The 23,740-nt window shown below is 48.2% G+C and overlaps 1 protein-coding gene across 2 annotated transcripts in view; it reads right to left on the reverse strand.

Annotated features, from left to right (window-relative positions):
- HID1 (HID1 domain containing) overlaps positions 1 to 23,510 on the reverse strand; it is a 44,205-nt gene extending 20,695 nt beyond the window's left edge. For both annotated transcript variants that reach the window (XM_054047112.1, XM_054047111.1), the window contains exons 1-4: positions 23,239 to 23,510; positions 11,797 to 11,946; positions 8,495 to 8,665; positions 4,816 to 4,929 (exon numbers count right to left, since the gene is read on the reverse strand). In XM_054047112.1, coding sequence (XP_053903087.1) covers positions 4,816 to 4,929; positions 8,495 to 8,665; positions 11,797 to 11,946; positions 23,239 to 23,304 — 501 coding nt within the window. In that variant the 5' untranslated portion in view covers positions 23,305 to 23,510. The remainder of the gene's footprint in view (positions 1 to 4,815; positions 4,930 to 8,494; positions 8,666 to 11,796; positions 11,947 to 23,238) is intronic.
- Positions 23,511 to 23,740: the final 230 nt, after the last annotated feature.

Here is a 23,740-nt window from a genome sequence, read left to right on the forward strand (position 1 = left end):
ACAGGACAACTCTTGCCTAATTACTCTGGATTCCCTTAAGAACGGCCATACTGGCTCAGACCAAAGGTCCATCTATCCCAGCATCCTGTCTTCTGACGGTGGCCAATGCCAGGTGCTTCAGAGGGAATTAACAGAACTGGTAATCATCAAGCGATCCATTATGCAACATTCTCTCCCACACACCAGGACTGCTCTCAGTACGGAGAAGTTCAAGTGCAATCAAACCACCATCCCTTCATTCCCAACCACGAGCTCCCACAAAGCTAGCGCACAGACACCTGCTCCTGCTAGGACTGGAGCAACTGCAAGCTCCCCGTGCCGCCACGACTCCTGTACCACCCCTTCGGCGCCTCCTGCTGACACAGACTGGAACTCCCTTGCTGCCGGAATTCCTGCATGACCCCTCACAACAACTCCTGCTGGGACTGGAACAGTCATGAGCTCCCCTGCGATCCCCTGCACATACAATCTCATGTGCGTGTGGATGTGAGAGACAGAGAATTCCATCCCTGCCCTCTGATGATTAAACTGCAGTCAGTTGGGGAGTTGAGCACAGGAGCCATATGCAGTGAGAGAGGCCACACAGACAACCACCCAGCCATAAAGAATTCTCCCCGCACTTAGGCCCAGTGGGGATCTAAACCCCAGGGGTTATTTCACGCCTCTGCCTATTCATCTGAGTCCATGCTACACTGTTTGCTGTTTAACATTTTGGGACGTTTTAAGTGATATTATTGCCCCATTACTGTCGTTATTCTAACAAGAGACAGCACGAAGTGCAAGTCATGGGTTCTTTGGAAACCCCCATCTCTCAGTGAATTTTGCAGTCATCAAACACACCCTAGTTTGATGTGATGTTGATGCTCCTTCGTAGGTATATTTTTAAAGGAGGGTTCCACTTTGCTGTCTTTACAGGCAGAGCCTGGAATAAATACTGCAGTTTTTAGAAAAAATATTCAACATGGGAGAGGCTAAAACCAAACATAGTAGCCCAAGGTCGGACTTCCAACAATGAAGAGCACCTATACATGCCTTTGAATTTCATGGAAGCTGCAGGTGCTCTGACGGTCAGGCCATCGGGCCTGCAGCTCAATTGCTGCGACAATACAACTTTATGAAGAGGAAGCTGAGACTTGACAGGCTCCTTCTCCTCACTGGAGTTACAATCCCAATGAAAGAGCCCTGCGGTTGTGCTAACACGGGGTTAATGCTGTTCCCGGTTTGTAACACATGCTGGTGAAAGGAACAAGATACTAAAGTTCTCCACTCTTGAGGGAACAATGGAAGAGTGTGCGTTTGCCAGGATGACTGCATTTTCTGGAGGGGTTGATCTGTAACGATGGAATGGTGCCAGCCGTTCTAGCTGGTACTTACCCAGCCGTATCAGACCACTCGGCTATTGCTGCTCTTCACAACCCTGTACCAGGCAACTCAGCTCTGAGCTCAGTAATGGTATCACAGGCCAATCATATAGGAGAGAAACTTCCGGTGTCATTATACATACTTGGCCTGCAGCTTGAAGTCTATCTCCTTCTTCATGCCACAGACTTTCTTTGTTACCCAGTGAGAAGAGGGGAGGGTTAGTAATTTTAGAGTTTTCTTACTCTGAAAACTTCCAAGATGGACCTGCAGAGAATTCAGGGGTTAACCCTTAAACATGCTGCCAGCCAGAGTGCAGAAGATCAGTGCTGTTATCCCTCTGCAGCCACAGCATCAAGCAGAAGCAGACTCACAATATTTCACAGTATTTCTATAGCACCTTCCACGTGAGGACCTCAGCACACTTTAGGGACATCCAGTAATTTATAGCTCCTCTGTGGCACAGGCCTACTTTATCCCTACTTTACAGACAAGGGATCTTCAGCTGCTCTAAATGAGTGCGGGTTCACTGATTTCAATGGAGTTTTGCTGATGTACACCACTTGTGGGTCTGGAAGAGTGACTTGTCCAAGGGTCTGTGGCAGAGCCAGGACTAGAACCAGGTCCCTGCAGGAGCGCCGCCAGCTTTTTTGCCGCCCTAGGCAGCGGAAGGTCCCGCCCCCAAAATGCCGCCTCCGACCGGGGCAGCCGAAGATCCGGCCGCCGCGGTCACCGCCCCCCAAATGTTAGCGCCCTAGGCAACCACCTAGGTCACCTAATGGGTTGTGCCAGCCCTGGGTCCCTGTCTCCCAGACCTATATCATCTTAGGCACAAGATCATCATTCCTCCATTCAGGCAGTACTGAATCCAGAGACCAAAAACATGAGAATTTCTTCTATACCTTACTAGACTGCACTGATATTTCCTCAAAAAGCCAACATTAGATATCCCCAGCTGCATGTCAGAGTCAACATGCTGCTCAGGTGCTCCTTCAAGGCAAAATGAAGAGATATGCAAGTCAACTCCTCCCTTTTCAGAGTAGGGCTTCTTAGAAAATCAAGGCTCTTGGATCTCATCACTCCACTGACACTGACCCAGAAAATGAATTGACTGTTGTATCTAGTCTGATGGGGGAAGGAATAGGATCTTAGCAAGATCTAGTATGTGAGCACAAACCAAGCCAGGCACAAATGATGCAATAACACCTTTTGTGATCTAGGAAGCGTGGAAAAGGTAGGGATTAAATTAATACCAGCTAATTACAACAGTGTCTAACATTGGCCTCCAAGCCAAGGGCCTAATTCTAAGAGATGCTGAGTTCACCCAACTCCAGTGAAACTCAGTGGTACCTCCTGCTATCTAGCACCTTTGAAAATCAGGCTCCAAATGTGGAAGTGTATAGCACCAAGGTTCCAGCTGCTTTTACTACTCCAGTACCTCACATTCCACTCAGGAGTCCCTTATTTCAGCCTCATATTTACCTCCAGTTCCAGAGGGGCCTGGCAGGATCACTTGGAATTTCATAGATTCGTCTGATTTTAAAAGTTGAACCATGAGAATGAGGTTACAAAAAATGTTATGGATACCAAAGAACTGAACCCCCCAGCACTGCAAGTTGGCTACATGGTTAGGTATACAATTCCATTATTTCTGGATCCCATCCAGTGGCTTCTAGCTGACTACTACCCTGGGACAACACCAGGTTGATCTTTTAAGATATCATGATGGGTTGTTTTAATCAATGCCCCTTTATAACAAATGGACACCGTGGAGTGAGTGCTGAGTACTGCAGAAGGACACACAGGGCAGTTCCATCATTAGTCACAGCAAGTTCATTTCACAGTGGCGCACCATTCTGCTGCCTACAGCTGTGCAGAACAGCCCTGAGACCCTTCAGGATGACTTAGCAAGTGACACAAGAGCCCTTTCATCCCAGCCCATCTCATACAGATTTGGTCTCGGTTTTCCTGGATATCCTACTTCAGAGGTATCTCCGAATTCCCAGACACAACTGCATCCCTCTTTAACATGGCAGCAGGGTTCGTGGATACTATAGGTCCAGGTTGTAAGACTCCATCTTAATGATAGAGATGGTTGAATTAGGATGGAGCATTACATGTGATTTATGAAGGTGGCTTGGATCATGCCTGCACGCTGCAAGGCCGGATTTGTAATGCTCAGTGCTTATGTACTGCTTTATGTTTTCAAAGCGCTGTACAAACATTAGCAAATGAAACAGTAATCTCCACAGGCTCTCTCATCTGTATCAGAGATAACAGCATCTGCAATTTGCTCCATTCGTTTGGCTCCTGACAAGATGACAATGCAGACCTCAATGGGGCAAAGTTTGAATGTCACAGTCCTAATGGCCTCCACTGGGTAACATAATAATAATAATCCTTAGCTCTTACATAAAGCTTTTCATCTTTAGATGTCAAAGTGCTTTACAATGAAGGTCAGTAGCATTATTGCCACACAGAACACATTGTGGAGGTGGAATGAAGGTTACAAGCACAGATCAGTGGCCTTTCAAGAATGTTACCATTCAAATAAAACTTCAAATGTTAGAAACCCAGGAAATACTAAAGTTAAGAAAGGAGTTCCTTTTGAAATAAGATTTCAACTTCAGAAATGTGGGGCTGCTCACTAGATCTCAGCTAGGGAAACCCAGGAAATGCCCTTTTATTTTTCAGAGGGATTTTTGTTACAAAGTGGCAAAGATATGAGAAGACATTTGGCCCCTTGGGTGAGCACCTCTATTTTTAGGTTGGCAGAATCAGGAACTCCTTATCCAATTCTATTTAAATGTTGTAGTGTAATCCCACCTTAGCCCCAGATGTTGCTCACCAATTTGGAGACCACTATGACGTTTTGTGGATTTCAGTGGAAGAGGCCTCAACCTCAGGCCTAGCTCAGTTGTATCGTTGCTGGTGCTCCATGATCTAAGTTCTTATATGGCTCCCACCAATGTCATGTGTGAGCTCCTCTTGTTTAACAGGACAATGCTGCCCAGAGTAGACTTATTTCAGACTACAGGGCAATACGTCACTGGCCACAGGGCAATAAACCAGTTAGCTTTTCTTCAGAGCTCTTTACAGAGCAGCATGTTTCACAATTCATCCCTGTCAGGTACCAGCACACTGGCATTCTGTCACGCCTCCCTCACAGAGTAATCAGGTCGACATGCCTAGTTAAGAACCATCTCCTCATTTCTCAGAATCCATTCCATTTCAATTTTAACTGGGGGATCTTCAGCTTGGCACCTTTCCTCTGCATCTCGTCAGCCCATCCCCACCGTGTGCAAGGGAAGGGCTATCCAGCTTTACCCAGATGGACAGGAGGGAAACATAACCTGGACTGGTATAGAGAAAAGATGGCTGCCTTATTAGAAACTGAACCAAAGCCAGGCCCCCTGCTCAGCAACCTGGAGCTAAATAGCAAATCCCCCAGCTTACCACAGTGCTCTTCCGGTGGCTCTGGACAGTGAAATCTGGACAGAAGAGTAGGTCTGCGATTGCCAGGAGCAATGACTCAGCCAGGGGCCGGGCATTTTCATCCTCTTCATCACCCTGAAAATGATAAATATGGTAGAATATTCTCAGCCCAAGCTTGAGAGTCAGTGCACAGTAATATTAATAGAACATGGCAGCAGGGGAAGGAGCACTTTCCCCAAGAGCAGGCAGGAAAGAGAGATGGGGCGAGGGAAAGGAAACAGGGAGAGGTAGGCAACCCACCCGTTGGGAGGGCATGGTAAGGAGGAGTGAGAAGCCACTCCTGAGAGCAGGCAGGTGACAGATGTAGTCGGAGAGGGAGCGGTTTCAGTGAGGATGGGCCAATCAAACAACTGTGGGAAGGAAAAGGACTCAAGGCCTACAGATGATGGGGGACATGGAGTTGCTTCTTTGGGCTTTGTTGGGGGTTACAAGAAGTCATCAGAGAGCTATTCGTCTTCTTGGGATGCTCCAGTTAATACAGAGGAAAGGGAACCATTTACCTAGAAGAGGGACCACAGCTGTTAGGGGAGCAAGGAGTCACCCCACCATGACCAGGCAGGTGATCAGATCATGTACAATGGGGCGCAGGGATTGGAGTCACCTAGCAGGCAACAAAAGCCTTTCAGAGCAGCATGTCCTGTCCAGAACTGAGGGGCTGCTATGGAGACACTAACACTCAGCTAGGGGGGCGTCTCAGTCAGCCATGGCAGAGCGAGCAGCTGCCTGCAGAGTGGATTTTGCTCTCTCTGGCATTCAAAGCAAACCCCAGTCTATCCAGAGACAGCTGCTAGCATCACACGTGGTTACTCCTCTGCAGCCGTTGCCAGGGGAACGTCTCCAGTAAGCCACCAGCCCTGCCATTCAAAGAGCATCCTGGATGTCATGTCTTCCCCGGTATGGCTAAATCCAGGCTTCTGCCAGGAGGGGGCGAGGCGCAACGGCAGCTTATCGGTGACAGCCAGGCCGCCGTCAGTGCGCAGATACACAAAGCCCTTAAATAACAGCAGGCAAGCCGAAGGGAGATAATAGCCTGCACTGCATTGACGTCTTTTAATGCGACATTGGGGAGGCCAATAACAGGATCCCAGACGCAGGAACAAGGCCGGGGGTGGGGAGCCAGCAATCAGCAGAGACGCTTCTATTCCGGCTTTGAAATCAGAGATGAAACAGAGGAGCCTTGAGGTCAAAATGGATATAAAAAGGACAATCTGCACCACCTCAGCCTGGGCTTCCAGACAAATCACCTCCCCACTGGGGGTATCTGCCCTGCAGGCAGCTGTGATTCAGACAAAATAGAACAAGCCAGGAGTTCCCACCCACCCTGGAAGCGGGGGAAGCTCCCTGGCTCCCAAAGAGATCTCCAGGAGTCTCTTATCACCTCCACAAAACTGTGGTCTGCCTCCTTCCCCATCCCCTCCCCCTAACCCCCAGAACTTATATCTGTCATCCACAACCCCTCCGGGATCTTCCCTACTTCCAATCACAACCCCAACAAACTGGGGGTCTACCATCCACTCCCTCCTCCCAAAACTGATCTCTGCCACCCCTTCTGCCTCAGCCACACACAGACCATAGCCCCTTCCAGGTGGCAAGGCTGGCCAGGAGGACAGTACTCGGGGCCCAGGTAAAGGGGCTTTCTCCACCACATGTTGATGACCTTCACCTCAATGAAAAGGTGGGGGACATGTTCATTTCTGTCCTCTCTGGTAATGAGCCAAGCATCCCAGCAACTCCTCTCCCCTCCTTCCCCCCAGTTGAGAGGGTGGAGCCGCCCTTCGACATGCATCGGGGCTGCTCCCAAATTGGTGGGTGAGGTGGAGATGAGGTATGACTACTAGATCAAGTTGTTGGCTTCCCCACAGCGTCCCAGCCTTGAACAAGGATCTCCTGCCTCACGCTCTGGCCAGCCTTATTCAGCTGCTGCGGGGTAAGATTAGATCGGTTTGAACTGCTAAAACTACAGTGTTAGTTCATTCACCATTGAGGGGCCTTGACTCACTGGAGGGGCCCAAACGCAGTATGCATGAGGCACGAGCACATGACAAATGGGCCAGGAAAAGGTCAACTGTACAGTCAGTCCTTGCCATACCCAGTCCCCACCCTCCCAAGAAGCCAGAATGCCTAGGGTCAATCACTGCTAGCCCAGGCAGCTGCTGAGTAAGGTGCAAATTCAGTTCCTAACAATGGCCTGGCTGTATCCCCACATGCAGCACATTGTGTTGTCCTTCCAAAAGTAAGTCTAATCACCCAGCACACGCAGACTCAGGCCCCCATAGGGGAGACTGGATCCCCAGACACCTGCCCAGACCCACAGCAGAGAAAAAGGGCATCAAACCTGCCTCCTCCTGCTGCCCAGAACTTCCCACTGAAGTGGCCATAGGCAAAAAAGATTAGACGGGACAGGCTGAGACAGTGCAAAGTTCCGGCTGCACCAATATCGCGCCCCCCCCCGCCACCCTTTGCCAGTCTCTGTTAAACCTCAACGAAAAGCGCTGCAGAACACTCCGCTTATGGTGGGAGCAGCTGAACACAAAAGGACTAGTCTGCAGATGCAGAGTCCACAAGGACAGCGCTGCTGATACGTTAAGAACCGGCTGCTGTACCAGCAAGTGGGCAAGGCACAGTAACTGTTCCCCTCCGGACATGTCAATTTTCACAGCAGTAATGATACTTCGCACTTCAGCCAAGGATCCCAAAGTGCTTCATAAACATTCCACCTCAACTCCCCCTGTGATGAAGGGAAACGTTATTATTCCTATTTTACAGATAGGGACAAACAGAAGCACACCAGGAGGTTCAGTGACTTGCCTAAAGTTCCATAACAAGTCAGCGGCAGAGCCAGAAATAGAAGCTAGGATCCGATTCTCAGTCCTTGGTTCCAACCACTAGACCATCCTCCCAGCTTAAAACTGTAAAGCTCAGTTCATGAATGGGCCACTGACCACGACTCCTATGGCTTCTCTACACAATTAAGTTGCGCTGGTAAAGCTGGAATCTGTTTTTAAAGCAATACAGTTAAGCCGCTGCAAAAGGCTGCCTGGGACACTCTTATTTTGATTTAAGAGTGGCGTAGGTCCATTTTAATTGAACCTGTTTCCAATCAGTTTAAGCTAAACCAAAGAAGCCTCTCTTCAGGTGAAATAAGAATGTCCACACAGCCTTTTGCACGTGTGAAGCTCTTTCCGTTTAAATTGACAACTTAGGTTACTTCAGAGCAACTTTCTTGTATGAACAAGTCCTTACCCACAGCTACACCCAAGTGATTGAAATGCTCCAATAAACCCATCAGCCTGCGCTAAACAAACAGAGCTGAGAAGGGAAGGAAGGCAATAGAACTGGCGCTACAGATGGGCTGTGTTGTTAATTTCAGCCCATCCCAGCATGCTCAGTATGGAGGCAGCTAGCGCAAAGCTGCCGCTTGCTGGGGGCAGTGGAGAAAGCGGGGGGGCTTTGCCATCAGCACGTTTATGTTTCAAGGCTATATCCTATCCCTTACTCCATTACAAGCCTTCCCACAAAGTTTGAACCCACTGAAACAAGGTTGTTCCCAATTGATTAATGTTGGGCCTACATGGTCTCTGCCTCCTGCAGCTTCTCCCTCCCTCCCAAAGAGGAACAGTCTAACCCAGTAGATACAGACCCCTCCACGGCCGGCCCCAGGGACAGTGGACCAGAAGAAGCCTCTCCAGTCAGGATCCTCAAAGATATAGGGCAGGATGCGGGTGAGGAGCCGGCTGCAGTTCAGGATGATTTGCTTCTCCTTCTCCGAGTGGCAGCCGCTCTCCGCTCCCTGAACCAGCTTCTCTACGGCCTGATGGCAACAAAACAACGGCATTAATCTGGAGTCGTATGGTTTGCAGACACACAGGCCCCACTGCCACAGAATTACAAACAGCATTTGGTTCCACTTCCCAAGGGCTCGCTATGGTTCCTCTGGGGAAAAATCTCTCTCTATGTTGCAGTTAGAAACAAGCAGCAGAAATGTACGATTATTCTAAACGCTCCTGTGAGCGCAGCAGGCATCTCTCCTTGTGCGGGATGTGGAAACCAAGAGAATGCCTGTTATTATTAATTATGTATATTGGCATAGCACTTGGGAGCCCCCGCCATAGCCCAGAGCAACATTGTGCTAGCCCCAAAAAGCTTCTATGCTAAGAAGTCACTTTCTTAGAATCTGCCAATTGGAAAGTGTAGATCTCCAAAATGGAGCCTCCCGCCTCCTCTGCCCTCTCCCAGAAGAAGTGAATTTAGCGCTGGTAGATGGTGCTGGATTGAAAGCCCTGGAGACTGAAAGTCCTCTGGTATTTACAGGACAAGGGCAGCGGCCAAGCAGCCCAAGCTCCACCCCCCATGTGCTTTAGCACTGACACAGGCTAAGAGGGGGGTTCAATCCCCAGGGCCATCCAGTGCTTGGCTTCTCTGCTGAGACCACCGACGACGGGGGCATTGGCGTCAGTCACACTGCGCTGCTGGTTTTTCTGGGATGGGGACGCTTGTCTTGCCAAACAGCCACTGCAGCTTACTGGGGCCGAAGGCAAACCACTATTTGCATGACAGAAGGTGAAGCCCTTTTTCTCTCCTACCTGGGTCTCCTGTCCTGGACCTTCCCCTCCCCTCTCAGCATGAAAGCTGGGGACATTTACTAAGGATTTGACTTGTAGGTTTTAATTCTCAGACTGTGCCTCTCTGTTGAGGTTCCCAGCGGTGTCTCTGGTTCACTGACTTTGTCAGTTTGCATCACTGCCTCATTGGGCATATTTGTGCTACCTGGGGCCTGACTGTGCTCCGCCTTGGGACTGCGTTTGACTCTATTGCCAGGTACAGTTACCGCTCAGTTCTGTTGTAACACAACCCTAGTCTGCACCAACAGCTGCAAAGGACATTACAATTGTGCCATAGCCCCATCTAAACCAAAGAAACAATAGTGTTGCAAAATCCACTAACACCACGCGTAAGATAGGTTCTACCTCGCAGCACTAAACCATAGTCCCAAATTGTGATACAGCCCTACCCACATTCACGCTGTTGCGTAGATCAGAAACATGGTTAAAATAATGCACTTAGCTCCCATTTGCATCACAAGAGCTAACCATCCTTTAACCATCTGGAGGGACAACCATGCTGGAACCAGGTCTCCCAACACATTAGCCTCTATTGGGTAGAAGAGGCCATAGAGTTGCTTTGTGGGGAACGAAGTGTGGCGTCAAAAGCACAGCTTGGTTCTCTCAGAAGTCTATAGTCTGTCTACACTGGAAAAGGAAACCATGCTAGCAACAGACATGGTGGGAAATGTCTGCCGAGCGCTGCTCTGCTAGATCTACATTCAATTATTTCTGAACATGGTGGTTGTTTGCATGGTGCACACCATAGTGCAGCAAGAGCTGGAAGCATTATTAGTGCCAAGGCCTTGCTAGGCAGGCTAAGTCTTGCTGACCAGACTGTTCCCCAAGCAGCAGCAGCCAGCCATGTCCTACTGGCTTGACAATTGACAAGCTCTGGCACTGAAAGAAATATGAATAGATGTCCCTTGTGTTGCACACACCAAGAGGGCAAGGTCAACAGAAAAGCATCAAGGGAAGTGCTAATCGGAGCTGCGTGGGAAACGGTTTTCCCGTCCAGCAAGAATTTGCTATTTCAAAATTTGTTGTCCCATTTTGGGATGGGAAAAGTCAAAATCTTTGGGGGGAAAAATGAAGGAAAATAAAAATTCATTCTGGGTCATTCAAAATGTTTCATATCAATTTTGATCTTCTTATTGTTTTTGAACTTTTAGTGTAAATTAACTGAAATTTCAAAACAAATAGTCATTTGGAATCAAAGCAGACAATTTTCAAATCCAGATTGGATGTTTTGTAAAAGATCTGCTCTAATTCAAACAGGAATTGATTCAGGGAAGGCCTCCATGGTCTGTGTTATGTAGAAGGTCAAACTACAGGATCCCAGTGGTCCCTTCTGGCTTTAGAATCTATGCAAAACTAAACTTTGTTTTGAAAGTGTCAAAACCGGGACACTTTGACAATTTCAGAACTTTTTTTTCCAGACCCTTTCCCGTGAACGGTTTCAGTTTTGACAAATCAGCGTTTTCCAATAAAAAAAACACTCCAACTCTTGGCATTAGCACTAAGGAGACAGGGCAGTCAAATGGGGAAATAGGCTTAAGACTCTTTCCCATATCTATCCATCTGTGGCATTTTTAGGGTGACCAACGCCATAGCTGGCTCAGGCCCTTGGGGTCTTTCTGTGTTCTAGAAGCCAAGATTGTTGTTGAACCTTGAGGAGCAATCAGATGCTCTGATGAGGAAACAGGAGCACTGGCTCTACCAAGGATACACAACGCTTGCATGCCAGGATCCTTAAGTATATGGCAGCCCATGTTTAAACCAAGAGTTGGGGAGGTGATGAGTGATGACTGAACTGATCAAATGCCAGCTGTGGTTTGTGGTAAACCAAAAGAGGAAATGTGAGCAAACCACCCATGTCCTGCAGGGCAGAGAGGGGAGCTGCAGTTAAACCTCAGCAGGATACAGGGGCAAGCAGCCCTGAAAAGGATCCCAGCGAGTAGGGCAAGGAATGGAATTTGCAAGGACTTGGATCGCTTTTGTATCTTCTCCAAAAATCAACAAGCATTTCTGCTGCAACCATTTACTTGTTCATATGGCCGATACTCACAAATGCCAAGTCTGGACTTGGCAAGCATATGGGGAGCTGCTAATCATAGAAAGCAGCACCATGGACTGTCTTGTTGTCCTGTGTTTGTACAGCGCCCAGTACAATGGGGTTCTTGACCGTGATTCCTAAGCATGACGGTAATACAAGCGAGAGGCGCCTATTGGTGAAACTAACCCCTGTGCAGATCAGCTCAACGCCTATGATTCACTTCAGCATTGGGACTCTGCATAGGGATGGCTCTCACTAATTCCAGGTGAGAAGACGGCACCTTACCTTATAACACAGAGTGGCCAAGTTAGAAGGAGATTCTTCCCTCACTGCTCGGATTTCTGCAGCTGGCACAAGGGCAAAGACATCCTGCACCGAAGTTGCAGTGTCTGCCCAGAACTGGTCCCAGAAGGCATCATCCGTTGCCTCCACAGGCTGTGAAGAGACAAACCCAGAGTTACAGATGTGGATAGCAGGGCAACAGAGGAAGAGATCACTCTACCGTACACAAGCGTGAGTCCATGCACAGAACGGCGCATCTGCAACCTACGATGCACATGGCAGGTTCCATGACTTTCACAGCATGAGAGCGGAGCTGCCTCTTTGCACTTTGCCAGTTTCTGGACGTATAGAGGAAGCTCTGAGAACTCACCTGCTATTGTCTGTATTGCAGTAATGCCTCAGGGGCGGGATCAGGGCCCTTTGGGCTAGAAACACAGGGTAAAACAAGAGCCCCCACCCCAAAGAGCTTACAATCTATGTCACACCAAGGTGCAACAAGTGGATGAGACACTGGGGCTGAGAGGGGAAGGATACGGCAACAGTAAAGAGGGTAAAACTACTGTACAAAACAATCAAGTTATCACAGTCTGATGGCTCCCTGCCCCAAGAGGAAACACACTTCTCTTTATCCAGTCTGTAGGCTCTATAAGGGGGAGACATTCCTCTCTTCCCAGCACTGTCGTCTCCCTTTCAGAGGATGGGAGCACATATTTTTCTCCAAGTCCTTTTACAGAGGTTAGAACAGGAGTTCTCGTCCTTGGAAACAAGAGCAGTTTGTCAGGTTTCCCCTTAATGTCCATCTATACCCAGAAAAGTGACTCTGTGCAACTGATAGTGTTGGGCTCCAATGTTATTCCCTCCCAATCACTTACAAACCAAGTGTCCTCAATTTATAAGTCAGAACAATGATTCTTCCAGCTGCGTTCTCTCTGCCGCTTGCATCATTACCACTAATAGAGATGCTAAAATTTGCAGATCAGGTTAAGTGATGATGAACAAAGCAGATTAGACTCCACTTCTCTCTCTTGTAGCTGTACTGGATCTACAGGGCTAACGGGGATAATTGTCAACAGTGAAACAACTGCCGTGTTTTTCAATAGTGAACCAGAGAGACATGGCCCAGACAGGGCCGGCTCCAGGCACCAGCCGACCAAGCACGTGCTTGGGACGGCACCTTGGGGCAGGGCAGCGCTCGATTTTTTATTTATTTATTTATTTAGATTCGGCGGCATGGCGCTTGGAGCGGGGGCGGGGACTTCGGGCAGCGTGGTGCTCAGACCAGGGGCTTCGGGCGGCACGGTGCCCGTAGGGGAGGTGTGGGCTTCCGGCAGTGTGGTGCTCGGAGGGGAGGGCGGGGGCTTCCGGCGGTGCTCGAGGGGGCGGGGCTTCGGGCAGCATGGTGCTCGGGGGGGCGGGGTCTTGGGGGGGTGGGGGCTGACGCGGTGCGGTGCTCGGAGGGGGGGGAAGGGCTTCGGGCGGTGCGGCGCTGTGGGGGCAGGGCTTCGGGTGGCGTGGTGCTGGGGGGGCGGGGAACGGCAGGGCGGCTTTCTTCTTTTTTGCCTGGGGCGGCAAAAAAGTTAGAGCCGGCACTGGGCCCAGATGTGCAGCCCTTCCCACTGCAATCAGTGCAAGGTCTTGTCTGTAGGAACTCACCAAGCTGTGGAAAGGTTGGACCTGCAGGGAGCAGGCATTATATGTAGAGCAAGAAGGTGCCACCGTTACACAGGACTCTTCTGAGCATCGGAAGCAAGTGAGCACAGAGCTCTGAAGAGCTCAGAAAGGGCTCAACATTTCATTCACCTCAAACCCAAACATCGCTCAGCACTCAGAAGCCCTGCCACTCACTGCAGAGACGCCTCGCCACAAGTGCAGGCATCCTTAACTAACCCATGGCCTGGGAGTGATCGTCCAATTCAACAATGCTTCCAAGGTTTAAATACAAATGCGATGTTCACCTACTTGTGTATTTATACTGCGCAGTGTGAAAGAGGTTGGTCAAGGTTTACTCGGTTAAAAATATTCTTTAAAAAAATATCCACCTCTCCACACCCCAACAGAAACATTCAAATAAATGAGCCAAAAATAAGTCAGTTGTACCTGTTGCCTGACATGGCACCATCACCATTGTTTTGAGGCTCCATGGATGGCTCCCACCCAAACCTGCTCCCCATTCAGGGTTAGTCTTTGATAAAACTGTGACGATCATGACCAATGCACACAAAGGCCCTGGATCCTACAACTGGAACCACATGGACCCATGGAAACACACCAAAGTCTATGGGGCTCCATGAAGGTGCCTGGATCCATCCATGTGGATCCAATTGCATGATCAGAACCTAGGTATTTCTCGGACACAGAGTCCTCATTGCTGAACCTCCATCTGGGAAAGCATGTTTCTATTTGATGCAAAGCAACAGTTTTCAAACTGCTCCATGGACCACTGCAGAGCACTTGCTGTGGTCCATAGAGAGGTGGCTGGTCCATGGTAGTCGCTCTTGTTCTCGCCCCCAGCTTCTAAGTCACATTAGAGAAGCTGAAATTACACTGACCACTTTGCTAATGTTATTCTTCCACGTAAGCGGCTGCCATTGTTGCCGCAAAGATGTTATGTGATGACAACTGAGATTGGAGATGGTCCATGGGACTGGAGATTGGAACAGTGATATCAGGAGACGCCACCCCTATCAAGACATGATCCACACTATGAAAAAGAAATGGGAACATCTCATTTAAAAGTGCCCAAAAGCCAGCTATAAGAGGCATGTGAGTGGCTGCAGCCAATGGACATAAGAACTCAGTACCAGGATTTTGGTACTGTCAGGACTCCTGGGGTCTATGTTGTCCTGCTCTAGGTATACTTAATCCTGCCTCAGTGTGGGGGGGATGCACTAGACTAGATGACCTCTTGAGGCCCCTTACACTCCTACATTTCTAAGATTCTATGCCTGGCTTTGCTACCAACTTACTGTGTGCCTTGAAGCAACACACTTAACCAATGGGCTTCAGTTTCCCCATCTGTCAAATTAAGATAATATACATTTTTCTGCCCCTTGCTGGGCAAGTAAGTGTTGTGAGGTTGTAAAGCATTGGGAGCTCCTTGAACAGGAGATGCTATGCAAGTGTACAATATTACTGGATCACCAGAAGCCAAGGGGAATTTCCAGCATTAAAACACACTAAGGAGTGCTCAGTCAGTCAGAACGCCTGGTTGGCTCAACATTCCTGACCCTTAGGTTAGGAATAGAGGGTGCTTGGTGCCCCATGCAATTGACGTAATAAAAACTCAAAGACAAACAACAGCTCTTGCCTAACCTTGCTTGTTAGGTGCAGTGAGTGGTTCCATTGTGTTGGGAGTGCAGGGGGGAGAGATTAATGTGAGTTTAATTTAAAACATTTTCCCAACATCTGCTACCATTCTTTTGTTAATTTGTCCGCCTTTGCAACAAGCTGCTAAGTGCATGCAAGGATCCTCAATTAGAGGCTGCCTTCTTCACAGCTCTGACACTGAGACAGAGGGAAGCACTCAGTTTCACACTCTTCTAGCCAGATATGAGGAGGGAGCACCTTTTGAACTAGCAGCCCTAACCTCAGAGGCACTTAAGAGCTCTGTACAGGTGATGTGTCATTAAAATCCAAAGGCCAGAAAGCAAGAGGAGCAGGCGGGCTGAGCCCAAACTGGTAGAGCAGGTTCATTTCATTGTGGTTTTGTTCCTTAACACACTGATGCCAAGAACCTTCCTATTATCACTACCCTTGCCTTGCTCTTGCCAGCCATGAAATGAATCCCCCAGGCTCTCTCCAGCCTAGGAAAGAAGGTGCTTAGACACAGGTGACCGACTGCTCTAGTACGGAAACCCTTTTCATTTTACCAAATGGACAGCCCAGCAAGTCCCCATCAGACCCCTTTCAAGGGATTTTTCCAATGAATCCAGCATGCTGCCTCCCATAGGAGATCGCTGTAAATGCTCGTGAGTTTAGGGCCAGATCTGCAAAAAAACTCAGCTCATTAGGTGCACAGTGGGTGCTGCGCTGTTTTGAAAATTTGCCCACAAGTGTCTCAGTGGGAGCTGCTGGGTGCAGAAATCTGAGCCTTATTTACATGCCTAAAAGGGAGCTGAGCACTTGAAATTCTGGCTCTGAACTCTTGAATATCTCGAGCCCTAATTGTGTAACACACATAATATCTTACACTTCTATAGCACCTTCCATGCGGAAGGATCCCAAACCTTTTCCAAACTATATAATCTCTTCATCTAGCACTGAAATGCAGCCATCTCTGGGGTGGCACACAGCTGCTGTTTTACAGTGCACAACAATAGTGCAGATCAGTTTAAGACAGGAAGTGAAAAATAACATATTCAACTGAAACTACAAGGGAAACTTATGGAGGCGGAATAGCAGCTGGAATTTTGATCAAAGCACTAATGGTAACGTGCCCAATGGGTTACATTAACACACCATTTCCTGGTTCCTTCATGATCACAAGAGCTCAATTTTACATCACCTCAAAACAGGTGGCACCAGCACCATAGCACTCACTAGTACAATCCTCGGACGTTGGTTCAATACTGACTCAGGAGAAAGAGTTCACTTTACTGAGTCATTAACACCATTTCCTGCAGCCCCTGGCTTTTTCTTCGGGGCCTCCCCTCCAAATACTCCTCATATATATATGCTCATCCCCTTGACAGAGCACTACTGGATCTTTACAAAGACTTCGGTTTTCTCACACAGAGTCTCAGGGGGGATTAAATAGCAATTGGCCCAAACTGTGATTGAGTTCACCAGGTGTCCTGCTATCTGGTTTCTAAAGTCAGGAGGTGAGGAGGATCAGAAAGCTGATACACTCACCTGTCAGGAGCATCTGAAATCCTGATTAGAAACATTTAGGCACAGAATGTAGTAACAAATACCATTGCAGCTAGGCTCACAAAGGTGGCCTGTGTGTGCACACGGGGCCTCGTAAAAGGACGTTTGGGCAGTCCTGCTTCACAAGGCTCAGCATCCCCATTGGCGCTGCTATAAACTTCAGCAGCCTTAACTCTTCCGAATGAGCACACAGCTCAAAACAATCAAGCCATTCTTGGTCCCAAACAGTAACACAGCATTGTAGCGTGCACCAAACAACAGAGAGCCAGACTTGCCTCCAACACATTGCAAATGAGCTGTGTTGCTCCTGGGAGACAAAGAGCAGCAGGCGATTATCAGTGGGGTCACATTGCAGCAAAAACCTAGTATTACAGGACTAACAGCCAGGTCTATCCTCTGAGAGCTCAACCTTAGGTCATCCAGACAGAAAAGGCCTGAAGTCAATACACAGGCTGCCCCCGCTGCAATTCTCTAAAAGGAGACAGCTAACAGAACAAATATGCAGCTGTCTGAGCTGAGCTTTCCGGGGTAAAGTGCTAAAGAGAGGGTTGCTGGAGCCTGAAGTGGTTGTTGAGAGTACAGTGGGCAGAGTTAAGGCTGATGTGGCACATGGGGGTGGGGTGGAGAGGATCCCTATCTCCAACACAGATACAGAGGGTGAATGTGATTACGAAGGGTGTGGCGAGAGGGAAAGGGGAAATGAATGCACAGGGTTAGAGCATCGATTATACCTTAATTGAAAGTTTCCTGCATGTTTTCTGTCTTATTTCTCAGTCTTAGTTTTGCATTAAAAGTTTGGGTTTGTTTTTTTTTAATGCGGGAATTCAAAGAGGAAGCAGCTTGGATGTCAGTGATCTTGCCAGTTATCAAACACAGAATCACAGCTCTGAAAAGGATCCCTGTACAAACAGGACACGTCACAGGAAACAGAAGAATAAAGCTGTGCGAATAATGGCCTATAAACAGGAAAGCCCTGGGGTACTGCCCCACTCATCTGTTATTGTCATCATTGTGTTGATTTGGCTAACATACTAATTTGCTGTCACTCAGACACAGTCATACATGACCTCAGTCACAGTCAACATTTACCATCTTATCCCAAATGCCAGTACTCAGCTCTGCTGGGGGGTTATTCCTTTAAATAAAATGTTTGTCCCCAAGAATCCATTCAGCTTAGCTCAGGACTGGCCTTACAATTTGCAAGAAGTAAGGCAGAAATATAGGACTTGCTAACTAAAGATGTGAATTTAATGTGGCTTCGTTAAGATGCTTTTTGTGTGGACACTCATTCAGAATTAAAGTGGCCTTAATCTGGTTTAGTTTAATTCACAAATTTAATTCTGAATGTGTGTCCCCACACAGGGGTTTAATGCAGTTTAACTAATCTACTTTAAATTCAATTCAGATTAATTTCCCTGAGTATCCCTGGGTAGACAAGCCCTTACAGAGGGTACTCTGAAAGCTCAGTCAACCACTTGCTTGACTTCTGTATCCACCTGTTGTCTCTTGTCCACTGTCTCCTCTCTCACCCCCGCAAATATCCAGTCTATTTAGATTATAAACTTTTTTGGGATAGGGACCATGGTTTTGTTCTGTGTTTGTCCAGCACCTAGCACAGTGGGGTCCTCTCCCATGACTGGGGCTCCTTAGTGCAACAGCAATACAAATAATAAAATAAATCATAATAATTGACCGCCCCCCTCAAGTCCAGAGGTGGGTTGAAGGGAATTAGTCCATGAACAGTCTCCCCCATCAATCCCACTGTCAAAAAGATAGATAAGGCCATGACATGATGGGGATACAGGGGATATCAAAAATCCAGGGCCCCAAGAAGAAACTTGCCTTGTTTATGCTAAGGGTAGACACCACCCTCTCCTCTCATACCCACAAAAACACCGAAGAGAGGACAGTCTATGCAACCCCATAGAGATTAAATGAAGGAGAACTGCAATGTGAAGACTATTAAAGTCACCCTGGAGCACCTAATTGCGCTCCATGAAAAAGGGCTCCAGAGACCCCATCCACCCCTGCTGTAGCCTGGACAGCCCGATGGTTAATTTGTGACAACGAATACCCAGGGTGCACACACAAGGTTAAAACAGGTCTATGGATGGACCTAGTGCTAAATCTCCCAAGTAAGAGAGCCCACTTTGATTTTAGCTGCCCAGGCCAGAGGCTGCACATTCATTTGGGGGGGGTAAGTGTGGGGGGAAGAGCACCTTGAGCTTCACAACAGTGCCCCCTTCAGTCAACAATCAAACAGCATGGAGAGATTCCACAGCAAGCCCTTTACCAGTTCTCCACTACCAGAAGAATGGTGGCCATAATACAGGCTCTTGAAGAGGAGGAATGGGGTGTCATGGAACTTTGGCAGGGACACAGAGAAACCTCAGGATAAACACCAGCTGTATAAAAATATAGTCCTAAAAGCACAGGTGCACCTGACAGATGAAAGACTAACCCATGCATTCAAGATTTTCTTTTGATGAAGCCAAGACTGAGTTGCTTGGAAATTTTCAGAGCCAGGTAAATAGATTACTAAACTGCTCTCTCTTTAGACACAAGGCATTATCTTATCAGGCTCAGATTAACACCTTATCAAGATATGGCAGATGCACACTAGTGTGCGAAAGACTCAACTGTTTTTAAAGAGATGAGAAGGAGCAAATGGGAAGAAAAAAAACATTCATGTGGCTGGCATTAAAACATGACAAGAAAATGTCAGAAGATCATGAATTTTATATTATCGACTGGTCACTTCCTGAAACTTTAAAGATGATTTTATCACTAATCTATTTAGGGAGAGGGAGAGTTAATTTGTCTAATGATTAAAGCACTCCTAAGTTTGATTCCCAGCTCTGCAACTGACTTGTTTTGATACCCTGGCAGGTCGCAACCACTCTGTGCTTCACAGTATCCATCTGTAAAATACCATCTAAGTAACATGAGTGTTGCGGGGGCAGGGAAAGGGAAGGATAGTTCATTCATGATGATAAAGCATCCCAAGATCCTCAGATGAAAGGCACAAGTAGTATTATTAAATGGGCATTAACAACTTAAAAATCATATCTAGATAAATACCAATTATCCAAACGGCTCAGGGGATAGATCTGATTATAATGCAGGTATACCTGCATTATAAACAAATATCTTTCCTATGTGACTACCTCTAATTTATATAATTAGAACTGAAAGTACTTTGAAAATCCAATGTATTTTTCAGCCTTTATGCTTTTATTGGCTTTTAGCATTTTTCTTGCCATTAAAATTGATTAAGTCAATTTCATTTTTGTTTACAGTCAATTTCACTTCCAGGTTCCGGACCCCACATTGTTTGGGTTGAAAGGAAATGTTTATTTGTTGATTTTTAAAAAACTGACTCCATGGGAAGTTCATTATAATGAATGGAAATGTTTCCAGTTTAGAAGAGCTTGTTTTTACAAAAATCTAAACTTGGGCCAAATCTGGACTCTTTTTAACCAGTGACTGAACATTGTTCTTAGCTGGACCATTTCCTGCTATCAAAGCCTTCGAAAACCACAGTTGTGCTTTCCTGCTTGCTCAGCTAAAGGTTTTACATTACGAGTGATTTAATGAATTGTAAACTTCCATTTGTCCTGCTGCCCAGTGTTAGAAGAGAAAGTAGAAAGAGTAGATATGCTGCTGAGAGAGCATTACTTAGTTTGGGTAAATACCTGTGCGGAAAACTATCCAAACCAAACCAACATTTTGTTTTTAACTCCAGCAACTCAGTGGACTGGGAGGTTAAATGAAGATCATTGCCTCTATAAGGTCAGAAGATTGCAAGAAAGCCCAGCGTTGCGTATTGCACATGCAAACACCAGTGCCCTTCTCAGGTATGTAAATATGGGCGTTTCACTACCCCACCCTCATACGTCTCACCTACATTTCTACAAACACCTCTAGCAAATCCAGCCAAGAACATAGATTGTTTTATTCAGTGTCACCGTGAACTTTATCTCATTACATAAATCAACAAACCAGAGGAGCCACGCAGCCTTCTGGGCCTACAGTACAGATGATTGCCATGCTTAGAGTTTTCTTTGTAAGCTCCAGACATGACAAGATTAGGTGATGGAGGGGCAAGGGTTTCATTCATTTTGAATCTCTCCTGCTACAAACACACTTTCAAATGGTGGACGGAGAATCCAAAATTGTACGGATTTGGCATCTATGACAGTATTAGCACTCCCCACTAAAATGAAGCTATTCTCTCTTTGTTATTCATTCCTCAAACCAAATCTTTGTCCCTATACCCCATGTTTCCCTTTACTCTGCACCCCTTTATTAAGTCTTTCTCTTCCCCCACCCTTCCCTCGTTTCTCTTCTTCTCCAGTCACCTTTCCTTCCACTACCACCTCCAATTAGTCTTAGAGGATCCATCATCCCCCTGCCATCAGAGATCCTTCAGGGTGGCAGCTGCCTTTGTAGCTCAGAAATGCTAGAGTCCAAAGAGTAACATGGGCTGCCTCCATTAGACTCCCATTATCTGCTGTCCTCAGAAAAGAAGACTTCAGCTTAGTCCCAAACTAAGATCCACGGCTGCTACTTCACCGGGCAGCCACCTTCCTTATAATATACACTTCTGATTTTTGTTTTACTTCCTTCTCCCCCTTAAAGCTACGGAGACACAGCACCTACTGAAGCATCACAGGTGTGATCCTCCTCTGATACAAGTGGCTCTTAGCTCTTCCCCAGCAGCATGTCAGGATTAGAATGAAACTAACAACAATCACACCAGCTACATCAGTTTCATTCAGCTACCTCCTGTCCAACAGACAGGATTCTCCTGAAGGGGCTATACGAAAATGCATAGACATGAGAAAAAGTGGGGGAATCCTCTGTTGATTTAAACCCTTGAGCAGCTGAATGCTTTAAGAAGACAGAACCTGCCTTATCAGATCAGAAAATTGGTCCACCAAGCTTAGTAACCTGCCTCTGGCAGTAGCCAAAGCCTGATGCATCAGAGGACAATGAAGAAAACCATAATGCACCTATGTAATTGTGCGATGTTGCATAGGGTGAACATCCTTACTGACCCCTATGATGATGACCTGGTGCCCTGAAGCATAAGATTTGATTAGCAGTGATTTCCCTTATTTTAATAAATGCATCTAACATCTAAAGATATGAGTTCATATACAGATTTCATCACAGCTAAAATTGGGTCCTGACTGGATGTTAATCCATGTCACAAAGTCATCACACAATTTAGCACATAATTGCCAATCTCAATACAGGGAAGGCTCAGCAGTGGAATAGTATGGGCTGCTGGTGGTCAGGACTGAAATGCATTGACAGAGCAACATAGGGAAACTTGTACAGCCTGGTTGTAACTATAGTTACTAGGTCCTCAGAACTAGAATCCCCTAGCTGTTACAAGTCGGCAGATATGAAGCAGCAGGGCTGTAGATTAGCACCAATACATTAAAACCACGGGTCCCAAATTCCAATCCTAATCTTCAGAAAATGGAGACACTCTAACTACACAGCATAGCAAGGAGCAGTGAATTGGTGAATGTGCCTTTCTCCCACAGAGAATTTCCCTTTACTCAGGTTTTCATGCTTGCCCAGGTTCAAGTTAAAGATCCCATGGCACTACTACTCTCCACCTCTGTCCATAAGCAGTACTGCAAGCTAAATGGCTCTGTGTGGGATGGTGCTGACATCCAACAGCTGTTACACCTACAGTCACTCTCACCTGTGCCTGGAAGGCAGTTATTATGGGGAGAAGCACTAGGGGAGGTTATAAAATTCGTATTATTTATCCAGGCTGCCGGGCAGGGTTGCACAGATGTAGGGATATTGTGAAAGGTGTGTGATGGGAATGGCTCAGGCACATGGGCAGTGGCTTCCTTGGCACTGCCCCCTGCTACCCTCTGCTCCAGCCAGGCCCCCTCTACCTGCAAGGCCCAGTCCCCAAGGATCCTGCCTTAACCCCCACCCTTGCCAGTCTAAGCCCCAAAGGGGGACAGCTTTAGAATCTGGGCACACCCAACTGGCTTTCCTTCTGGTGGGAGCTATTTAAAGGCATAGGGAGGAGGGGTGCCACCATGCAGGGCTCTGAGGAAACCCAGCAGCTGTTATTAAAGGGCAGGGTTACCTCCTTCTAGGGGATCCTGGAAATACACAGAGGAACCTCCTACGAATCTCCCCCGAAACCAACACCCGCCAGGGGCCGCCCCCACTAGCCACCCCAACACCCAGGAGCCTCGGGGTCCCAACCAGCCCCCCAAGGGCCTCCTCCCCTAAACCAACCCCCCAGCCTGACCTCACCGGGACCTCCCTTAATAACCCTCCACCCGCCCGGCCGTCAGCTGCCCCCCTGGCCAGGCGGCTCCCACACGGATCAGGGCGGCCCCGGCCCCCCTATTTTCCCATCTGACACGGAGATCGCTGCGGCCGCTTCTGCCGGTGCCTCCCCCCGCCCAGGCGCTAAGGGAGCGGGGCCCGATGAGCCGCCCCCCCGGCCTGGATCTCCAGGCACACGCCGGCCCCGGCCCGGTTTCCCCGGGACACCTGACCCCGCTCCGTTCGCCCGGCCCGGCCGCTCACCTGGGTCTTGGTGGTGAGCTGGATCACCGCCTTCCTGAAGTTGAGCTTGGAGTCGGCGTTGCCCATCCTCCCGGCCGGACCTGCCCGAGCCCGGCTCCGGCTCCGCTCCGCTCCTCCCGGCGAGTCCCTGCGGCGGGCAGGGCCGTCTCCTCCCCTCCGTCAGCGCGAACAGCGCCGTTCGCCGCCCTCCTCCTCTCCCTACGCTGCCTCCATGCCCCCGTCCCTCACCTGCTGCCGCGGCGCTCCCCGCCTGTCAAACCCAGCCTCGCAGATGCTCCCGGCATCCCTCCCTCCTTCCTTCCTTCCTTCCCTCCCTCCTGCCACAGCCCCTCCTCTCCTTCATCCCTCCTTCCCTCCCGCCTGCCACACGCCCACAGCCGCTCCTCCCCCCTCCACACACAGCCCCTCCTCTTCCTCCTCCCCTTCATCCTTCCTTCCCTCCCAGCCACACAGCCCCTCTTCCTCTCCTTCCCCCCTTCATCCCTCCTTCCCCCCCCGCCAC

The sequence above is a fragment of the Malaclemys terrapin genome, chromosome 13 (assembly GCF_027887155.1).
Source record: "Malaclemys terrapin pileata isolate rMalTer1 chromosome 13, rMalTer1.hap1, whole genome shotgun sequence".
Taxonomy (NCBI): Eukaryota; Metazoa; Chordata; order Testudines; family Emydidae; genus Malaclemys; species Malaclemys terrapin.